At 32.1% G+C, this 22,354-nt stretch overlaps 1 protein-coding gene across 1 annotated transcript in view; it reads right to left on the bottom strand.

The window, feature by feature from the left end:
* Nucleotides 1-22,353, bottom strand: part of Smp_095630 (CD9-like protein Sm-TSP-1) — a 26,907-nt gene extending 4,554 nt beyond the window's left edge. The window contains exons 1-4 of the mRNA XM_018793242.1: nt 22,255-22,353; nt 19,895-20,170; nt 14,681-14,788; nt 12,386-12,508 (exon numbers count right to left, since the gene is read on the bottom strand). Coding sequence (XP_018647165.1) covers nt 12,386-12,508; nt 14,681-14,788; nt 19,895-20,170; nt 22,255-22,314 — 567 coding nt within the window. The 5' untranslated portion in view covers nt 22,315-22,353. The remainder of the gene's footprint in view (nt 1-12,385; nt 12,509-14,680; nt 14,789-19,894; nt 20,171-22,254) is intronic.
* Nucleotide 22,354: the final 1 nt, after the last annotated feature.

Genomic DNA, 22,354 nt, shown 5'->3' with positions numbered 1-22,354 from the left:
GTGCAAAGAAAGCAAACAAAGCAACTCCTACTTTCTAACAATTTATCATTTAAAATGCTGATTACCTCTAGAACAAAATAGTTGAGTTCTTCATTCAATAAATAATTAGTAGTAATCATGGGATATGCACGAACAAATAACAACAAACAAACAACCTAAATCATTTAGATTTGATGAATTACAAAATAGTTTAGCTAATAAGTTATAGGCTTAATACTCTTAAATAACAATTTGATTATAATTTTTGTTGTTGTTTTAGTACGGATGATTATTAGAATAAGATTTGTTTTCCTACAACTTTATTGATTGACCTAATGACAAATTTTTGATAAATTTAGGGCATTTTAATTATTGAATTATTATTTATTAAATACATTATCATGATTTAGCAATTCATATTCATTTTTCCGAGTTTAAAACGAAGAAATCACTTTATTAGTTTATTTTTAAACAAATCAAATCATTAACGAGAATGTAATAACTTGTCTAGTCGACACTGTGTCAAGTCTACCCTGTGATCTAATGTTTAACAGTTGAAGGAAAGTAGGTTTCATACTAGTTGTTTGCAATCTTTCCATAGAATTCAAACATACATTACTCAGCATTACAATCATAGAAGCTAACATAGAGTTAATCGGATACGATGTTTATCTCAGAAAAATGAAGTTATATAGTCTTATGTTACTAGTGGTGTTATTTTGTAGGAGGCAAGAGTATTATTTTTATCAGATTTATCGTTCGAAACAAGTATATGATTATAACTGAACTTTCTCATCATTAGTCCTAAATGGAATAATAACACGTAACATAAGCATTTCAAATAATAAAACACTAAACAAACTATGAATTTGTTATTCTAAATGGTATTTTTGTTCAATACCAAGATTTCAAGTATGAGGTCGTGGAGATTATTGAATTTCATTAAAATCGCGAACCTATCAATGTTAGACCACCATTGAAAACCTGGAAGCATTAGTGGCCGTTTTGTTCTAGTATGGGACCACCCAGAAGTGTGCGTTCACGATCCCGCACGCAGGACTCAAACACAGGATCTTCGGTCTCGCGCGCAAACGCTTAACCTTTAGACCGATGAGGCGGCATCCAACGGTGTTAATGTCTAACTTTAACTAACCCACGGTAATAAGTGAGTATCTTCCACTATCTCTAGTGGGTAACTACCTGACACCAAACGGCTGAACTTCACTGGTCACGACTTCTTACAGGAACCCCGGAAATCTCCTCTTGAAGCTAGTCACTACTGACCACGTGATAATTTTAATTATGGAGTCAAGGAGATTGTTGGATTTCATTTTTCGCGCGAGATCGAAGGTCCCAAATCTCCTTTTCATGTGAGATCATTGATACATAATGGTGAGAAGTCCCATACTAGGATCAAACTGGCGTCCAAGCCCTCCAGATTTTCAGTTATGGTCTAACTTAGACCAGTTCATGATTTCAATGAAACCATACATTTTAATTTGGATTACACTTAGTATCTAGTATGTTATTTAGTGGTGTCAATCTAATTATTTCTTATCTGGAAATTACATATGACTATTTTACTATGTATTATTTCAACTTAATACTGTTGTTATCATTTTGACATGATTATTTCTTTGGAACGCTTTAACGAATTAAACAATGCTTTTGATCTTACGTCGAGATAAATATTTAAAAAGCATCAGGGATTAGAAAATGAGAACTCCGTGGTATGTGGGTCATTTAGTGAGTCGTGAAACATGTTGACCTTTAACTGTAAAATGATAAACATTTATAGCTTTCGGAATCTAAGCAATATTTGATGGGGTTTCATCAATAGTCGAGACCAATTACTCTTGGCACATTACTGAACAGGAATTATATAGAAGTTTAGCAGTCTGGCGCTTCAAAATTTTAATTCGAAAAAATATTGTGACTTTTTAAATTAATATTTTTCAGACCAATGACGTTTTTACTAAAAATAATCTTAAATTCCAATAAACAGGGAATCCATAGTTTATGTACAATGAGCATATGAATGATCAGATAAGGAGGAAGTAAAATGAAATAAGGTTGTCAAGACTTTAGATTTTATCTAACAATAAAGTTACAATTAAAGATCTCATGATTCAAGCATACAGTACAAGCTTTGATTAAAAATAATTCTAACTGATTTGTTTTAAAGTATTATTTATAGAAGCTTGTTAACGAACAAACTCTCTGAAACCTTAATAATAGAGTATAGGTTGTGGAATGATGAATTTAAATTTAATGATGAGTTCTATAGACCAACTGACGGAGTAGCGGTGCGGTGACCATCCGCTCCACTTCTAGCTAACTGTTTAATCCTAGATAACGAAAACATTAAAATTATACCAAAAGTTGATAGCTTCTATCTATACAAGAAATACTTGTACTGACTGACAAAGATTTGAAGCCAAAACAACAACATGAAGGAATGTCCACAGCACCAAACAAAACTCTTTTCATGAACACTCAGTTTAGAAGAGAGAGTGCAGCAGAGATGATGAGAAGCAGACATTCAAGGTCTCTTAGAAAAACATTCTATTGGGCGGGACCTACTATTATCTTTTCTATTCGGCCTATGATTCGTAGTTGTGTGAAAGATAAGCTTCTTCTTTGGATCAAATCAGTGTGTATCTATCATGTGAAGCAGGTTATATTAGCCGCACAAGGCGAGTCCTTTCTAAACGTATTCCCAAGCATTACATTGTCTGACCTTCTACACGATTACAGAAGTCAGTCAAAAGCTTTATCTTGGAACTTATAGTCAATTCCGGCCACTCCGTTTCACCAGAAGCGTCCTTCAAAATCATACATAAGTTCAAACGAGTCCGCTCCAAATGAATACAAATGAAAAACTTATTTACATCAGAGGTTATGGCTATCCACCACTTCAAGCCTAACCTTTGCGTACAAGAACAATATATTCAGTCCCTCATGCTTACAGGTTCTTAACAATCCTTTTCTATCTGCCATAATCTACAGGTTTTTTTGTTAATATTTCTACTCTTTTCCAAAGATTTTTATAGCTATTAACTAGCCATATTTATAAATTTTAATTATTCTGTTTTTAATAGCTATCAAGTGGACAGTTATCTTCACTTTAGTACTTTTCATTGGCCCATTATTATATAACTTCCTGTCAATATCTGATTTCCATGAGCAATTCAGGTGAGACTATAATTTATGGACGACCTTTGAGCGACTCTAGACTGACCTTGAGAGTGTCCACCTAATAACTAGGACCAAATGAGGGTTATAAACCTACGTGATGAATTAGAATTATGATTTACAGTTGTTGATTAAGGCTAGAAATCAGATTTGGGGTTTTTATCACGAACTGACATCAGTTATAAATCCAAAACTCCATTTATCCAAATGGATGAGTGAATTTCGCGCCAAAATCCGAGACCTGTTATCTTATACGTGATTGGTTCGTCCATAAATTATAGTGTCGTCGCAATTATATTGCGACACCAGTTCAAGTCTTTTTTAATAATTCAACACCATTCTATTTCACTAAAGGCCACTATTTTAACAAATAAAATTAATACGATTGTATAGCTGAAGTAAATGAAATCATCGAAATGAAAATTTTATTTGCTGAATTGCCTTCTTTCATCTACGATGACACAATACGTATTTTTCGTTAAACGAATTTAGATGCTAAGCGTACATCTACTTTGTTGCAATGATGATAGCCAGACCACTAATACATTTATTATCAGTCAGTCAGTCAACTACAACGTAGGACCAGGCACACATACGCATCGGTCTAAGTTGCCACACATCATTCATTAACACAACAGGATGAACACCAAATTCATAGTAGTTAATTCAATGGTAGTAATAAATAAAAGAAAAATTGTGTATAAGGATATAATACAGGAAGAAAGATAGTTTTGAAGCAACTTTAATCTTAAAGTTTAAGGGGAGACAGCGAGTGTATATACCTATGCCATCGTGATCGATTCTGAGCCATGTCACCTAGAGTCTCCAACCATTGGTTACGATAGTCACGCGGACCCCAACCAAGTAGTCTGCATCTACCAACATGGCTCAAACCAAGAGTTAGTGACTTAAAACACTGATGCCACGTTTTCGTTTGACCACCCCTAACTCTCTTCCAACCATCTCCAACCCTAGTCAGCATTGCGCGTCGTGGTATTCGGTGTTCAGGCATATGTAACACGTGGCCCAACCATCTCAGTTGATGAAGATTCACAACCCTGTGATCCCAGCAGGTGCGAGCAATATTTCTAAGGCATCTGTGGTCAAATACTAGTAACTTACGAGTATCTTCTGCTCTTAATGGCCATGTTTCACAGCCGTAAAGTAGAACAAAGCAAACTGCTGCGCAGTATACTCGTCTTCACCATAGGTGACGTAAGTTGGCAAAAGCCAAACGAGCATTTTAATCCGTGCTGAGATTTCATCAGACACCAACCCATTCGGACTGATCAGACTTCCAAGATAAGTGAAGTTGTCGACGCGTTCGACTACTTCGCTCCATATCCTTAGTTCAGGTGTTGACGCAGGCCAGTCCTGGAGTAATAATTTACATTAAGATGGGGAGAAACGCATTCCAAATATCATGGCATTGCTACTCAGTGCTATCAGAAGACTCTGCATTTTATCAGCGTCTTCACCAAACAGGACTATATCATCTGGGTATTCTAAGTCGATAAGTGGACTTCCTGGTAGGAGACCAATTCCTGAAAATTAAGTCGACGAGAGTGTTATTTCCAGCAATAGGTCCATAATAAAGTTAAACAAAAAACGCGGATAGTGGACGGTTTTGTCGGACACCATTTGAAGTTGTAAAGTCAGATGACAATTCGCCATAAGCTCTCACTCGACTGGTAGTGTTCGAGTAAAAAGCCTTCACAAGGTTTATGTACTTCTCAGGTACACGTTTCAATGACAGACACTGCCACAGAACCTCTTGGTCTACAGAGTCAAATTCTGCTTTCAAGTCAAGAAAAACTATCATTGTCGGACGTCGATAAGCATGCCTGTGTTCAAAAACCTAACGAATGATGCATATGTGGTCGATGCAGCCACGACCAGATCTAAAGCCAGCCTGATTTTCTCGTGTTTGCAGTTCACGAGTCTTTGTTAGGCGTCCGATGATAATTGAGACTAGTATTTTAGATACGATATTAGTCAAACTAATCCCTCTATAGTTATCACAGGATGATTTTAGACCCTTCTTATAAATTGGGAAAATCTGAGATTGTGTTCAGTCAGATGGGATTACGCCCTACTCCCAGATTTTAGCTAAAATATTAGTCAACCTAATCGTTAAAATTGGACCACCATATTTAAAGACCTCTGGAGCTAATCCATCTGGACCAGCTGCTCTTCCTCGTTTCAGATTAGCTAAAGAAATTAGAAGGACGAACAAGTTGCATATTCCCACTTAACTGGTCTATCTTATTCATTGTAAAATATTCGTAAGTCACTGTTCATTAGAATGTAGAACTTCATCACTTTAGTAATATACCTTTTTTAGATGTTGTAATTAATAAAAGCTTATTAGTATAAAAAATACATTAATATCTATATCTGTATATTTGTAATAGTCCTATCTGTTCAACATTTATAGTTTGTATGAATATTACTAGCGCTCAAATACTGTGAAACTATTCGCTCTAATTTAGACGAGTGTTCTTATATATTATTTTGCAATCGCATCAAATTATCGAAGAAAATGTACAATTGGTATAATCACCGAATTTTCAATCTACGCTGTTTAAACCATCATGTTTATCCAAGAACGTTACGAGTCAAGACTCCAGACGATTCACCACGATCACAAAAAGCAGCTATTACAGCTACTAGAGTATTTCTTAGAGAACGTGTTCATAAATCCACTAAAAATTTGGAATCTCTACATTCACGTATTGCAAACATTGATAAAGTTTTATCATTAATTATACCACCAGAAATAAAAACAAATGTTGTTGAATTTTTTAAACATAAAGAAAACTTTTATGATCAAATTACAAAAAAACGTCAAATAAGGAAATTCGAACAAATGTTTAAACATCCATCAAATTCCAATAATGACACGATTAGAAACAATTCCAAAGAACTAGATATAAACAAAAATGTTGTGAATCTATCTGACAAACATTTAAATCAACACGAACTATCATTGCTTAAAAAAGGCCTCAATTTCAATTTAAGCAAAACACAACTTATGGCTTCTGAAATTATTCCGGTTATTGAACCTGCCTTAAACAATGTTCCGACTGATCAAGCGAATTCAGTGAGGTTTAAAATCTCAAATGCGTTATTGAAACAAAAACCAAATAAACCTAATCTATGTAAAGAAGAAATGTATGCTCTAAAACAGCTACGTAAAGACAGAAAAATTGTTATTATGAGAGCTGACAAGGGAAACACCACTGTTGTTATGAATAATTCTGATTATGAGAAAAAAGTCAATGAACATCTCCAATCTGGACCTTATGAAAAAATCAAGATTAACAAATGTAGAGCAACTTTGAATAAGTTGAAAGCCGAAACAGCCAAAATGCTACAGGCTTTAAAACCGACACTAGGACCATCTCTATGGTTTTCTCTATATCCGAAAAGCAACAAACCATGCAGATTTTATGGATTACCAAAAATACATAAAACAGATGTCCCAATAAGACCTGTTGTTGGTTATACCAATTCACCAACCTACAATCTTTCTAGATACCTAGCTAAGATTCTAAAACCATATGAAAGCCTGATCAAACACGGAATAAAAAATTCGAATGATTTTAAAGATGTTATCTCTAATATTCATATAGAAGATAATGAAATAATGGCAAGTTTTGATGTTTGCTCATTATTCACTAATGTTCCAAATAAGAAAACATTACATATTATATATAATCTATTAGATTCTGACATTGATCTTAAACAGCGCTGTCCTCTAGTTACCACGGATATTATTAAAGCGTTAGATCTATGTTTACATTCAACTATATTCAGTTTTCGAGGGGATTTATACAGACAGACAGAAGGTGTAGCTATGGGATCACCAGTTTCCCCAATTGTTGCTAACCTCTTTATGCATTCATTGGAAACTAGTGCCATCTCATTATGTTCTCAGGCACCAAAAGTATGGTTAAGATATGTAGATGACACCTTTGTCATTATAAAACGGGACCATTTGGATGAACTGTTTAAACTTATCAACAACTTTGATAGAAAAATCAAGTTCACCAAAGAGTTGGAATCTCCTGAAAACAAATTACCTTTCCTAGACTGTTTAGTTGAAAGGAAAGAGTATGATAGCTTAAAAATTAGTATATTCCGAAAGCCGACAAATTCAGGAAAATTTCTAGATTTTAAATCGGCACATCCACACTCGACCAAAGTGACAGTAGTCAAAAATATGATTACAAGAGCTCAAAAACTTGTCACTGAACAAAATGATATGAAAACGGAAATAAATTTAATTACATCTACCCTAATGATGAACAATTATCCAAAAGATTTTATTAAAAGAATAATTAAGAATGAAAGAAAAGACGACATTGTTAATACAAAAAGATTACAGAAAAAGGAATGGGTTAACACAGTGGTGATCCCATATCGGAAAGGAGTTTCGGAAGATATTCGAAGAATCTTAAATAATCAAAATATAAGAGTATTTTTTCGAACAAACAATACTCTAAGATCAAAATTAGTAAGAATTAAAGATCCAATACATAAAGAAGAACAACAAAATTGTGTCTATGAAATCAAATGTAGTGACTGTAATGCAACGTATGTAGGTGAAACATCAAGACAACTGAATGTGAGGGTGAAGGAACACAAACAATGCTTGAAACACATTCCTAAATCCTCATATGATGTAAGGAAACTGGAGAACAAATCAGCGATAGCATTACACTCGATAGAATCGGGTCATACAATTGATTTCGTTCACACAAAAATCCTTCAAAAAGATTTCAATTCTTACAAGGAAAGACAAACAGCTGAAGCCCTATACATTTGGGCTAATCCAAACAATATTAATAGGAGAGATGGAATATAATTAGCAGTGCCATGGCAGCTAATCATTAATAAGTAATAACCTGAACTCCTTAATGTTTTTATCTAATTCGTATTATCTAAAATGACAACAATTACACTGAATGATTCTAATCTGTTATCTTATCGGAATTTGTTAAACAATTCATTGGAACATTAAAAATGACACATACATACAATCAAAATTACGCTCTTCAAATTTCACCTTTTATATTTTTATTTTGTTTAATTATCTTCATGTTATACATGCTGTGACAGATATGATTCATATCATATATATTACAAATTGTATGTTTCCTTATAAATTCACTGATAAGAGACAATATCTAATGTGAATGTAATTTTCTCCTCTCATCTCTTACGTTTTTCTATACAATATGTTATATGAACACTCATCACTTCACATCACATATCTCTTAAACATACCTAGTTTAGACTTTTTGTTAACGTTGATTGGATGACCTATTCAGTGTATAATGAAGTCGGAGAACCATGTACCTATTTATATTCGATAATTTTGATGTTTGATTATAACTCCTTGAAAAAGCTTGGACCATATTGCCAGGCGAAACGTTGGATTTAATTAAAATTCATTCGCTGAGATTTTACAAATATATTATTCCTATTTAATGTCTTACTAGCGTTATATTATCTATGCATAACCCAATGTACTATAACACATGAAAGTAATGCTCTATAAGCTAGAGCATACTGATATGTGGAAGAAACACTTTTATGAAGCTGTTTTAACATCATTTCAATATACAGAAATGTAAAAGAAATAGTAGTACATCGTTTCTGTGTAAAATACTACTTAGTTTAATGATAAAATAAATTTCCACGTTCATAAGCTTCAAATAACTTATCACAAAGAAGTGACTTTACGTAAGCGCAAGAAATTCAGAGTAGAAACAGATAGTATTCAATCTTTATTATTGACCAAATACATAATTCTGCATTTCGAAATTTTCATGTCAATATAAAGTTCCTATAACAAATTGTTTATTATACAAAATGTATCGTTGTGTGAAAACGTTATTGTAGGTTATTTTCTATCCTCATAATTTCACAATTTATAGATATTTATGAACACTAATTATAACTGATATAAAACTTATACGAATCACATCAGTTTGTAAACCTATGTGGATATCTATGTAGTATCTACTTGCTACAGAGATGAAGTTAGCACACACCCTAAAATACAGATCAAAATACTAAAATATAAAAGGTTAAGTGGTTAGCACATTATTACTGATAAATAAATCATAGAATATATAATTACGCTAAATATTATATTTCAAGCACATTTGAATGGTTAAGTTTTATCCAATGACAAGGATTAAACAGTTGATATTAAAATTCACTAATAAAGTAATTTTTACATAAAGTTTAAAAAGAAACATATTCTTATTTTAAAGATAACATTAAGAATTATCCAGTTGAGAAACAGTGCATCAAATTACTCTTTAAATATTGTGGTGCCAATTCATACGAGTTTTAATAATAAATTCGTTTCAAAGACTAAGAATTGATTACTATACTTCTTATATATAAAAGCAAGAAATTAGTTTCAGTGCAGAAATAAAAGCGGATTCGAACTTTTTCAATTCATAAACACACTGAATGTATTGATTGACTTTTTTTAGCTTATACTAGTACCAAGCATGATATAAAATAATGTACAGCTGAAGCTTTCAAAATACATATAAACTAGGATACGAAAATAAAAAACAGCTTACGACTCAGTTTACTAAAAAAACTGGAAAATATTTACAACGTATTGCACTCTAGCAATTGTATAATCAATTATTCATAAATAATAATCTAATGTATACTTGGAACAAATGTTTTCAAAACAACTGTTCATGTAACATGTCGATAACTTTCCAATAGTATGTTTTTATTGTGTTGCACAATTAGTACATTTGACCTGATAAAAAGATCGATTTCAGACAAAGTTGACAGTAATTTCAAAACATTACATTATTTAGTACATTTGTAGTTTTATAACACGCTTGTTGATTTATGTATCAAGAAAGGATGGCTATATAATTTTATATTTACAATAAGAGTAATTCAGAAGTATATGAGAGACACGTTTTTCATTGTGATCTTTTATGACTTAAAGTCGACAATGTAAGACAAAATAGGCAGAACCATATTGTGTATACTTAACTGACCGATTCATTTAATTCGAATACAAAATCAAAACTACAACGGTTTCTAGGAGATACACTTTCCATTCCGGAAAGTCAACGTCAATATTAAACTAAATAAACAACCGTCAGCATATCGTACAGAAGATAGATTGGAACGATTTACATAATATTCATAGAAGTGCATAGCTTGAGAAGCCTTTGGCCAAATATTTATTTTTCATAGTAGAGAGCATGAGTCAATTGAAGCTAGACCACCATGGTCTAGCTTCAATTGACTCATAATGTTATTAATTCTTTTCAACCACATTACCTGTATCTATTCCACTTATTAATCGTACGATTTCATTTGTTTTACAATATCATTGCAACATTTACAAACAATCCCTAGATTCATAAACTGGATTATTAGAAATTAATGTCGTCAAACTGGAGATACGTTTTGATTAATTATTCGAAATAGTAATAGTTGAACATAAAAATTTACTGAAACGAATACTCTACGTTCATATGTCTTTGCTTTAATTATTAGGAATATTTAATTGCTTGATAACATGAAATCTACCGATAGACTGAAAAAACTAAAATGGATAATGCAATTTATGCAATTGTAATAATGAATAGTAAATGACAGAGATATTTAAATACTTTAAATATTTATTGAATACTCCCATGTCATTAAATCAATAGTGTATAAAAAAAGATAGGAGCAGTACACAATTGAGTAACTAGTAAAATGATCCAACTGTTGATTGGACATCAATTTTAAATTTGTGCATAAATGTAAAGATCTTATCTGTATTAAAAAAGAAACTGATTTGTTATAGTTGCTGGTTAATTTGCTTTTAATAATTTTGCAGTTACTTTTTTTAAAAAAACACGCTGGATACATGGACAATACTCAGGAAATGGATAGTCAAAAATACATTATTTATGTTTACGTATAAATATCTATTTTGATTGGCAGATGATAGATGTTAAAGCATTTCTCTGCATAATTCAATTCCCGATAAAGTAATTCACAATTTTTCTGTCTATTAAAACCATTTACTTGTTGAGAGAACTAGTTATTTTTAATCATACAACTTATATCCCTACAGTGCTTATGATTTTCTTAATTTCTGGTAAATATAGCCACAAAATCTGTAATTCTAACTAAAAGGCAGTATTGAGTATTTATTTAGTGAATCCTATTGTCTGTTTTCCTAACCACTCAACATGTTACTCAAAAAGCTTTCTGAACTTACCTAGTTAGTTCTGATAAATTAACTGTCCCCAAAAAGATTGAACTGACTATAAATTAAAAACCTACTGACACAACAATCAAATTAATCGTCCAAAGAGTATATTTATTATCATTTCTCTTGACAACTTTTAAAAAACAATACAATATTATCGAAACACATTTCACTTAATACCAGTTTGGTATAAAACGGCTAATTATACTGAAAATGATGATTGAAAAATCCTAGTACTAGGGCAATATCTCTCAAACGCGCTCTGTTGAAGTCATTCATTTAGCTAACTAAGTCACCTTCAAGTGCGTCCAACCTGTAGTGCGTTGAGGCTTAAAGAAAAATATCAGAAGAAAACTTTCCTCTTGTCAGTTTCTTTTTAATTTTAAAAAGCTGTATACTAAGAACTGTGGCTGGGGCCCTAATTGATTAACACAACTTCACCTTCGACACTTAGTGTGAAACTACTATTAGTGTGACCGAACTTACAAGCTATGAGGTGTCCAGAAAAGCCCATATGAATCGAGTTTCTGCTACAGTATATATCCACACCGAGACTTTGGGAATTCTTAGCTACACCTGTCTTTTATCTCATTTCCACTGGCACGTGAATGTCGAATACGTAAACTTCAAACATCACCTATGATTTAGGAAATAGCTGTATTAAATTTTACACTAAGAGACAATTCCTATGAAGCTATTTTATGGTTTACTGAAATATTAGTAAGTCGAATCCATGTCTACACAGCTCTGCACAAAACATTCTATCCCAACCGTAATATTAAATACATACTATCGTTAGATGCCAACAAGCATAAATTCTTCCATCAATAATATTTAGCAAAAATTATAAACTTATATGACAAACAGTCATTTAAATGTAAAGTCAGTATGAATGCTTAAAACGTGTGAAATGAGAAATTTAACCAGTATTTTAACAAAATTGCTTACTTCTTTATAAACTTCTTCGGGTGACAGTAATGCATTTAGACATGTGCTAACATGATGATCACAACATGCTATGGGTATACTTTCACGGTAATCTTCGTAACCATTGACACCACAACAGCGCAACTACACAAAGATAAAAATTAAAAAAGTGAAAGTATTTAGATAAGGAAGATAAAACCCGCCTGTCACTTTGTCCAGTTAGAAAACAGACAGTCACAAAGAAAACGTTAAACACACAGGTATTAGGTATTCGATTTTGTACAATTTATTTCTATTACATGATGATGAATATACATTACAGTCATCTGTATATAAACAAGAAAGTTCACAAGTGTCGAACCAATTTGATCCATCAACATGAGAAATTTAATTAGTAAAAATATGGGGATTTTTTAAAAGTTGATATTTTACACCTTTCACTTTTACAAAAATAAGAGGTTTAGATCAGTAGGCAGTTCCCATACAGAATGTCCCACTAGTCGTGAGTGAACGCTAATTTGATATTTTAAGTAAACGATTAAAACATATTCATTTTTTCAATCTTCACTACTCTTAGTCTCTTAATTTATCTGCTCTATTGATCAGTTTGATGCTCTGTAAACTTAGCTATATGATGGCAAACATAATCACTTGATTAGAACGCGTTTACAAGTAAATATGAAAACTGATAATCAACATCATTGCCGTGCATTACAAACTTTGGACTGAATTTTGAGTACCGATATCATTTCATATTTACTCAGCTTTATACATTGACGGAATTCTGATTGTTTCGTGATTTCTTTTCACTTTCAACCTGAAAACAATTGTGTAATTTGGTTAAAACCTATCCATATACACGGAGATTAGCAAAATCAAGTCAGTAAGTGAATAATAATTCTAAAGAACATATACATGCTAGCTAATAAGAAAATTTAGAATACGTGGGGACAGCTTTCTCTAAAATGAAAATTAATGTAAAAAGTTGCGTGATAACAACAACAGAATAAAATGAGTAAAGTCAAGAAAATGACACAAGAATGAAGGAAGGGAATTTATAGTTGACAGCATGAAATAAGGTATGATGCAGTCTGTTGATGGAAGTTGGAGTCATTAGGGTAGTGAGAGATTTAAAAGTATATCTCCCTTTGGATGCCTGGGATTGGTTTCACCCTTTTAATAGAGACGACTCCAGCAGAACATTAAAAATATTTGAAGTTGCTTGTGTATTATTAATTTGGAAAGATTTTGAAAATGATTAACCACTAGAGTTCTCTCATAATCGTTCCATATCTATTGTCAAATTTTAACCAGTCTTTACTATTATGATGCAGAGTATTAATACGTGATCTAAATAATCATTACCACTGTATCTACCATTTTAAGCAGCTGAAGAAAACCCACGGGAGGAATAAATTTATATTTTGCTACCACATCCTTTGTTCTTATTTTATTCAAACTCATCAAGAGAAAAACGTTATAACAAAACATCCAGCTATATTGTCAACTGAACAAACAAGGCATATCCTTATGTAGTTTCCTAAGTTATTATTTACAAGGATAAAACGTTATGAAACGACTGTTATTATACCCCTCACATACAGTGAATCCTACCAGGCTTTATGATATCGCATAAAACTAAACTGATAGCAAACGTGCTCTCATCGTTTTTCTTTTTATTGGTAAGTTTTTGAAGATTTAACTTTCACATAATTAAATTGGACTTTTGAATAGAAATAATTCACAGTAGATCAGTTACAGCGACTGAACTAAGAAACGATTAACAATGCCGTGTATATTTTAGTTAATCATCAAAATTATGTAATTCTATAATTCATAGTTGAAAGCGTGAGTCAATTGAAGCTAGACCACCAGGGAAAACATGGAAGCACTGGACAACCGTTTCGTCCTATTATGGGACTCCTCAGCAGTGCGTATCCACGACCTCGCCTCTATAATTACTAACTGAATTTATTAAAAGCTTAAATAATAAATATCAAACAAATTGATATGAAATTTAATTAATATGAAACTCAAAAACTGAAAATGTCAGCACACTAAGCGAAACTAAACTTCATTTACTTTTCTTATTCATGTGTCATTTTTCAGACTGGTGAGAATAATTAATAAAATTTATGAATAAATCTCGCATGTGAGGCCTATATAAATAAATAATACACTATGCGACTTGGTTAATTTTTATAGAATATTATTTATTTATATTCAATGTCTAGAAACGGAAACAACAAATATGAATAAACAAGTTTTAACATGAAATAATATCGATAAAATTTTTCGGACAAAACAATAACTTACCATACGTTGGATTGAATCCATAAACGGTACAGGATTTTCACGTTGATCACGTAGCATTGAATACTCTTCAATACCTTCTCTCATACGATCGTCAACATATTTCATAATCTATATTTGGACAAAAATTATTTTTTGTTATAAACGCTTTCTATTTCTGTGTGTGAATGAGAAGAGTGAAAATGTATATTTACTACAAAAAATAATTTTTTTTTTGCTTTTCACCAAATTATCTACTTTATTATCTTTTCAATCAATTACATGCGTGAGAAGTTGTAAGTTAATTTGATCACAACATAATATAAACTAGAGTACTATAGAAAAGATTAATTATGCTGTTAATCCTATAAAGCGGGTGATAATAAATTAGTGTTATCAGATATCTGAGAATAAAAATCAATAGTTTCATAATTTTCAATGTCTTTACAAATAATGGCAGTTAGTAACGAAAGTTACTAACACATTTGTTTCAAAAAAGTTATGTCTTAAACAGATACTCTTTAGTTCTGAGCATAGATAATATAAAATGAAAGAATATTAGTGAAATAAGTTCATGTAAGTTGTATTAAGTGTTGCTAATAGACGATTATGACGGTTCTTTGTAAGTTTACCAGATTTGGTTACTAAAACATTTAAAATAATTCACCAAATAATTTATGTTCATAAACTAATCAATCAGTAAAACGTGTGTTCTAGCAGCTACCCTGACTATTAAAACTATATCAAGTAGAACGAGACAAAAACTGGTTATCCAGTGGTAAAACTTCGAATGTTTACTTAATTAAATAACATGTAGACAGATAAACTCACAATAAATGAGAGACTGTCATTAATGACAATGTGATATCTGTTAGGACACGTAAGTACAAGCTGTGTTATGGTGCTTCAAATCAATGGAAAATCAAAATTACAGATGGATTTTACATTTTAATTTTATCATTCAAATAAAGTGGGATATGCGTAGAAAATAACCTTATTAATTACATTTTCAGCATATAACCTCAAAAATATAGAGTGAACATTCTCAGTATAAACTTTAATCCCATTACACAACAATTTCAAAAACTACGAAAACATCTTATTTGCCATCTTACAGCCAAATGACGCCACTCATTCAATGTATTATTTATTTTAGGAAAATCCAACAGAGTGCTTAACATATTTATTTACTTTATTCACAGTAAACTTTAATTTGGACATATAGAGTATTGAACAATATACGATACATAGGTTTGTCACTTAAAAACTTGTCACCTGTAACATAACGCAGTAAGCGTTAATCACTACAAAAAAGTAGCTTAACTGATATTTAAATATAAGTCAGGTCAAAAAGAGATAATATCCGATGTTCTTTTTTGTGACAGCTTATTGCGCACGTTACCCATAAATCATAGTAGTAGTAGTCGTAGTAATAGTAGTAGTACAGATGGAAAATCATTAAACACTGAAATTTACTACATTAAATTTTAGGCTATTAAATTCTTTCAACGTGAAGATTTTACTATACTACACAAAACTTTTCCAGTATTCTTTTGTATCAAACAATATAAACCTTACAATCTTATTTCTACATAAAAGCGGTGAGAATAAAAATCGCTAATCAAACACCACATTTTGTAAAGATCTGGTATCTGTTGCTTTACTTATTGCTTATGTATGCTCTTTAGCGACAACCTGTAAAATATGTAAACAATTTATTTGCTGTCCTGTCAAATGATTTAATTAAAAAGTTGGATGGAAAATAATTCGCTGATTAGAGATGTTCCCTGCCTTAGGTCTGTACTAAAAGTAGCATCAAAATTCTATCTATTAACTAATACTTTCAAAAAACGTTTACAGACAAGTACATGAAAACATATCAACTCATATATGATAAACCTTTTATAATAGATGGGTTGTGTAAAAAGTTTTACAACATCATTTGCAGCTAACTAGTTTAGGTGTAAACAGATTTTATTTGATTTCTTACAACTACTTCCTACCAATCGCATTAGCATGAAACAATTAGATGTTAAAATCATGCATAATTAGATGTTTGTACTCTTTCAGTTTACGGATATTCCATGCATTAAACAGCTTCAATGTATACATCTCTGAAGACAGGAGAACTAAGCACATTTATTTATGCACATAATTAATGAATGAATAAAGTTTAACATTATTAAGTGAATTTCTAGTTTATATATACACAGTATTCTATGAGTTTTTATCTGGAAGTTATCCAATTATGGGTGTACGTATTGGTAGGATGTTTAGGTACTCATTCGAGCTGCTTTGCACACACTTATACATGTTATCGTATATTTACTAATTAGCAATAGTTCAGATTTACAAAAATTCATACTTTTTAATGTATATGTATGTACGCTCATGTCAAGCAAAACATTCATTTCTATGTCCAATAAGTATCTTTCCTCTTAACTTTATAACCTAAAACTGAGGTAATGAATAATCATGACAACTAATAGGTGAAAATTATTTCTGGTTACCTGATGTCTATTTACTAAAGTAAATTATTTTTGATTTTTAAGATTCATGTGTGAACAAATAACACCTACAGCATGTTCCGATGTATTATTCAATTAAATTCAGTAACCTGAAAGTAGAGTAGCAGTACCATGAAGTAGTATGTTTGCACGATAATTTGTTGTCCTTATATTAAATATAACAGAACAGTATAATTTAACATGTAACTATTCAGATAGATTTAGCACTCATTCAAAAAACATGGTGGATTCTGATAGTAGTAAAATAGAACTAAGATGATTTCTTCAGTACCAATAATAATACAGCATTTTGTATAAAACCTTATGTAGTATATAGCACCTTTTCACTGGACATAATCAAACATACTAATCAGGATCACCAGTAAGGTGATTTACCAAGTAAATGTTATGAGCCTATTGCTCAGTGGTTTGTGGTGTTCACATATATTTTATCTATCGCAATTCACTCATCAACATTGTGGAGTTGATGAGTGTAGTTATATCTTGCGTAAAAGATGCAACTGTCAAAGTAATGAGAAAACAAGTAATTGATGCGCTGTTTTATTCATCTATTTATTTTCACCACTTACCATCGAATTTCTAAGGATTCGACAGTTGAAAATATTCTTGTAACTAAAGGAAGTCCCTATTGCTGATTACGATTTCCTATTGTTTTTTCTTCAAAACTGGTTTGACCAGTTGCATAAAATAAAATAGAAGAATAGAGGACAGGATGTAGTTGTTGTAACACAATCAATTGAGGGACAACCATGGTATCTGTAGCAATGTACAAAGTTTTCACATTTTAGTAGGCAAAACAGCTACATTCAATTATACTCCACAATAAAACCTACTTTTTAAATCTCAATGCTATATATTACTAAATATGACGACCACTAGTGTGATATACACTTATGAAAGTTCTTTTAGAAGTTTGAGAAATAAAAATGAAATGGTATTGCTAAGGTTATTTATTAACAATTTTTGCAAAACAGGATGTCAAAAGCTAACACTAGCTAGAATTAACAATCATGTTTTATTCTAGTTCTTTTCAACCAGACCATTTAAAAAATCAAAAACTGATTGCTTACATGAACCCATATTGTTTGATACTGATGTGAAATATTCTGACCAATCTATTCACCTCAGTTGAACCAAGCTTAACAAAGAAAACGTTATCCCTACTTCTGGCCAACGACACAAATCTCCTAGAGTACACGAAGCTTCAAAGTCAAGTTTTACTACAACTCACCAATTTATGCTTAACAACAAGTTTTCACTTAAACAACAAAACCTACGAATAAGCGAAAGAAACACCGATGGGATTACTAATATCAGGGCCTATCGCATAAACAGTGATGCAGATAATGGAAGTCTCGATCTTATCAGTGATTAAGCCAAAAAGTTGGATTCGTTATTTGGACAACAAATTCGTCATTATCAAAAAGGACGAGCTATAAAACACCTACAATCTGACTAACAACGTCTTCGATGACATAAAGTTCACAATGGAACAGGATCCAAACAACAAACCACCATTCTTGAATGCATAAATCACTAGAACCGACAAAGGAAAACTGGAGACTCAAGTATTTCGGAACCTTACCCATACATATCAGATTCTCAATTACAGTAGCAATAACTCAAGAACTCACAGAATCAACTACGTAGAAACTTTATTCAAGAGAGTGAGGAAACACTGCAACATACTTGCAGCGCAGAAGAATGAGGAAAAATATCTAAAGACTGCCTTTCAAAAAAAAACAGCTAATCAATCAACTTCATCAAAAAGTATCAACCAAATGCATCAGCAGGAACGAGATCAAGTACAGAAACCAACAAACAGATCATCCTACCATATCCAAAAGACATCGAAAATCACGACGAAATTGTTGAAGCCTTTTGGAATAGGTGTAGCAGACAAACCAACAAAATCGCCACAATCAACTCTATGCAAACCGAAAGGCGAAATGACAAAAGAAGAAAAACCGAACACCATCCACAAAATAAATTGTTCCAACTGAGAAAAACACTACATCGGACAAAGTGGACACCACTTTCATCTTTGCCAGAACGATTATCAAATAGCGGTGAAACGCCATGATTTATCCTCGCTTATATCAATAATGTATGTGGACAACTGTGAACATATATTTGACTGAGAAAATGTTAAGATCTTGGATAGAGAACTTTCACATGCTTGGCACTCAATTCAACCACCAATCAACAAAAATGTTGAAATTGGTCTAATCTACCAACCAATCAGGAAGATCATGGACAAATATAGGACCAAAAATCAAATCAATGGGAGATACAATCAAAATAAAGTAAACAATGACAGATTCAAGGTCAACAATAGCCAATCTATATCGAGGTCTACAGGACAAGCTGGGAATAATATATGGAGAAATTCGAAAATTTTCCCTCTACCTGAAGTCTGTTATGATGATGTTGTTCACAAGGACGGTGAATGATCCACGACCAAACCAGCCAGATCATAGAACAATTATATCAATGAATTTTCAACCTATACACAATTAGTTGTTGAATAAACACTAAAATATTGTAAAATATTTGCTTTTTGATGGAACACAAAAACAGGACAATGAATATATGTGTAGCGGCCAACAAGTCACAATTATACATTTTGTTTTATGCTAGCGAATGTTAAATAACAATCAAATAAGAGATTATCAATAAATAGAATATATTTTGAATAAAAGTAACTCACCTCCTCTCTGTATAAATAACCCAATGTGGCTCCTGTTACTTGCGTTGCAAAGATCACAATAAGAATAGTGAAATATGTTCCCAAAAGACATTGGGATTCATGGTACGCACCACAACAACCAAACAGCGCTATTACTAGAGTAATTCCACCGATGCCCATAAGAGCATATAACATTATTTGTACGGCATGTTGTTGTCCCGAAGCAAGTATGATGTCTTGTGCCTCTGGTTCCAGGTAGATGTAAACAGAGAAACCCAAAACTGACAACCCAATAAGCTGAATGATAGAAGGTGCAACCATGAAAATTTAAACAGAAGTTTTATTGTTTTAGCACAACAAAAAAATTAATTATAGTTAATCAAAAAAGTAAAGCGTTATTATGTTATGTGAATTTAAGGAGAACTGTACTAGAATGAAGTGTTTGACTGATTACCGAGTGTTAGAAAAATCTAGTTACACTAAAGGAATACCTATTTACCTAACTTCCTAAATGATCGGGCATTTACAGATAGCTTTTTCAATATTATTTACAGTAGCTTCAGAAGTAGTTACGTTCCATAGTATGACTGAACACATCGTAAAACAATTAAGAATTAATTTACAGCCAATAACAAGCCACTTGTCAAGACTTATGAAATATGTATAGTCTTTAGCTTTAAGTTCTAAAACCCGCATTGAAACAAAATATTTCTGCTCAAACGGGAAAAAATATCTTCCTTTTAAACCATTTGTGTCCTAATACAGCGGAAACAAAAACGTATGCTCTCTCATGCTATTCATACTGCTGGATATCAAAAAAGCCACAAAAACTGCCATTCTTGCATATGTATTTTAAGACACTTCCACATACAACAACCATTTGCACTGGTAAAATAAGAGGAGCGTAATGACAGTCTGCATTCAAATATTACACGAAAGTCGACTATGAGATTTTACTCTAAGGAGTCAAAAGTAGAAATCACCTAGTTTATGATGCATATGGGGTTCAGAACAGTCAATGAAAGTCACAAGTGAGATATAATAAGTGAATAAACACTTTACATGTCTTGATGTGGGACAAAGGTCTGATATGAACCAAGACAAAGAAATTAGAACAGGAGATAAGACTACTAATTTTTTCCATAATTGATAAGAAAAATTGTCACACTAAAGAAATAAAAAACAAAACACTCAAATTATCATCACACTTCTCTACAATTAAGTTTTATCTTGAACAAAGTACTTTTATTTTCTTATTTACTAACAATATTATTAGAACAGATATTGCCTTTTTGTTGTTATATATTCAAGACTCGAGTTTTATATGATGGCTTAGAGACTTGTTTGATTAAAAACTAAATCATCTGCTTCGAACTGGAACAACGCCTAAAACCACGTTATATACCTCAGTTGCATAAATTTACAGCAATTCAAATGTCATACTGTATCGATTTGCAGCGGAACTGGCATGCATAAGGTGCATTTAGCCTTCTAGTTTACCGAGTACTTTTTTCGGCAAAGTAAACGTGACTTTCCATTTAGAGGCCGGAATAGTAGAATCTTGTTTTGTACGTACGGCAAAAAGTTTTTAAGTGGTTTGGGAGGCAGTCATCTAACTTGTGAGATCATATCGTGATATCCATCTATGGAAGCAAAATTGGGAAAATATTGTAGTCAACAACATTATTTGCCGCTACGATATGTCAAAATATTTTGCGTAACATAAATAGTGTCAAAAACAGCTGCCCCGACTTTCCGGGAAGCATCAATGACACTTGTGTAACAAATGACTAGGAAAGTTACCAATAGTTAGTTGATGATAGATAACTCCCTAAACTGCCTTCAGCTAAAAAAAACGTATGTTTGCCATTCTAAACAAAACGGGATATTTTATTGTCAGTTAGGTCATTCAATCTGAATGACTGATCTAACAAAAAATCAGTTAGATCAGTCTACGGAGACGGATTTTACTTATCAGATATCAAATATTAAACATACTACAGAAGTTCGTATTAGACATCGTCCATACATTGAGTATGATTTTACTGTGGGAGTTAATTTAACATCACCATGAAGACCGAAAACAATTACTCAGGACGGTTCCGCTGTTATTATTGCTCCAATCTTTTAGAGAAATATTGATCAAATTAACACAGGATTATAGTACAATATCTACCGGGTAATAAATCAAATTACAGAAGTGATGTTAACTTGCTATTAAGAATTACTAACTTAAAAACTTAATTAGCTCAAAGTTTTGAGACTGAGTAAATAATAGTTATTCCTATGGTGAAATTTCGTCGTGTATTGTTGAAATCACGATCTTGTAAAAAGAAGCACCAGTATTTAAAAATATTTGAATGATGTTAGGTAACGCTTACCACAACCAGGAAGTTGAAAACTACTAGTATGACTCTTAAACACTGTATACAGCCCTTCATAATGAAAACACCGTCAGTAGTTTGAAAACACCGTCAGTAG

This window comes from Schistosoma mansoni (genome assembly GCF_000237925.1).
Source record: "Schistosoma mansoni, WGS project CABG00000000 data, supercontig 0204, strain Puerto Rico, whole genome shotgun sequence".
NCBI classification, from domain to species: Eukaryota; Metazoa; Platyhelminthes; class Trematoda; order Strigeidida; family Schistosomatidae; genus Schistosoma; species Schistosoma mansoni.
This window is presented reverse-complemented; position numbering and strand designations above follow the sequence as displayed.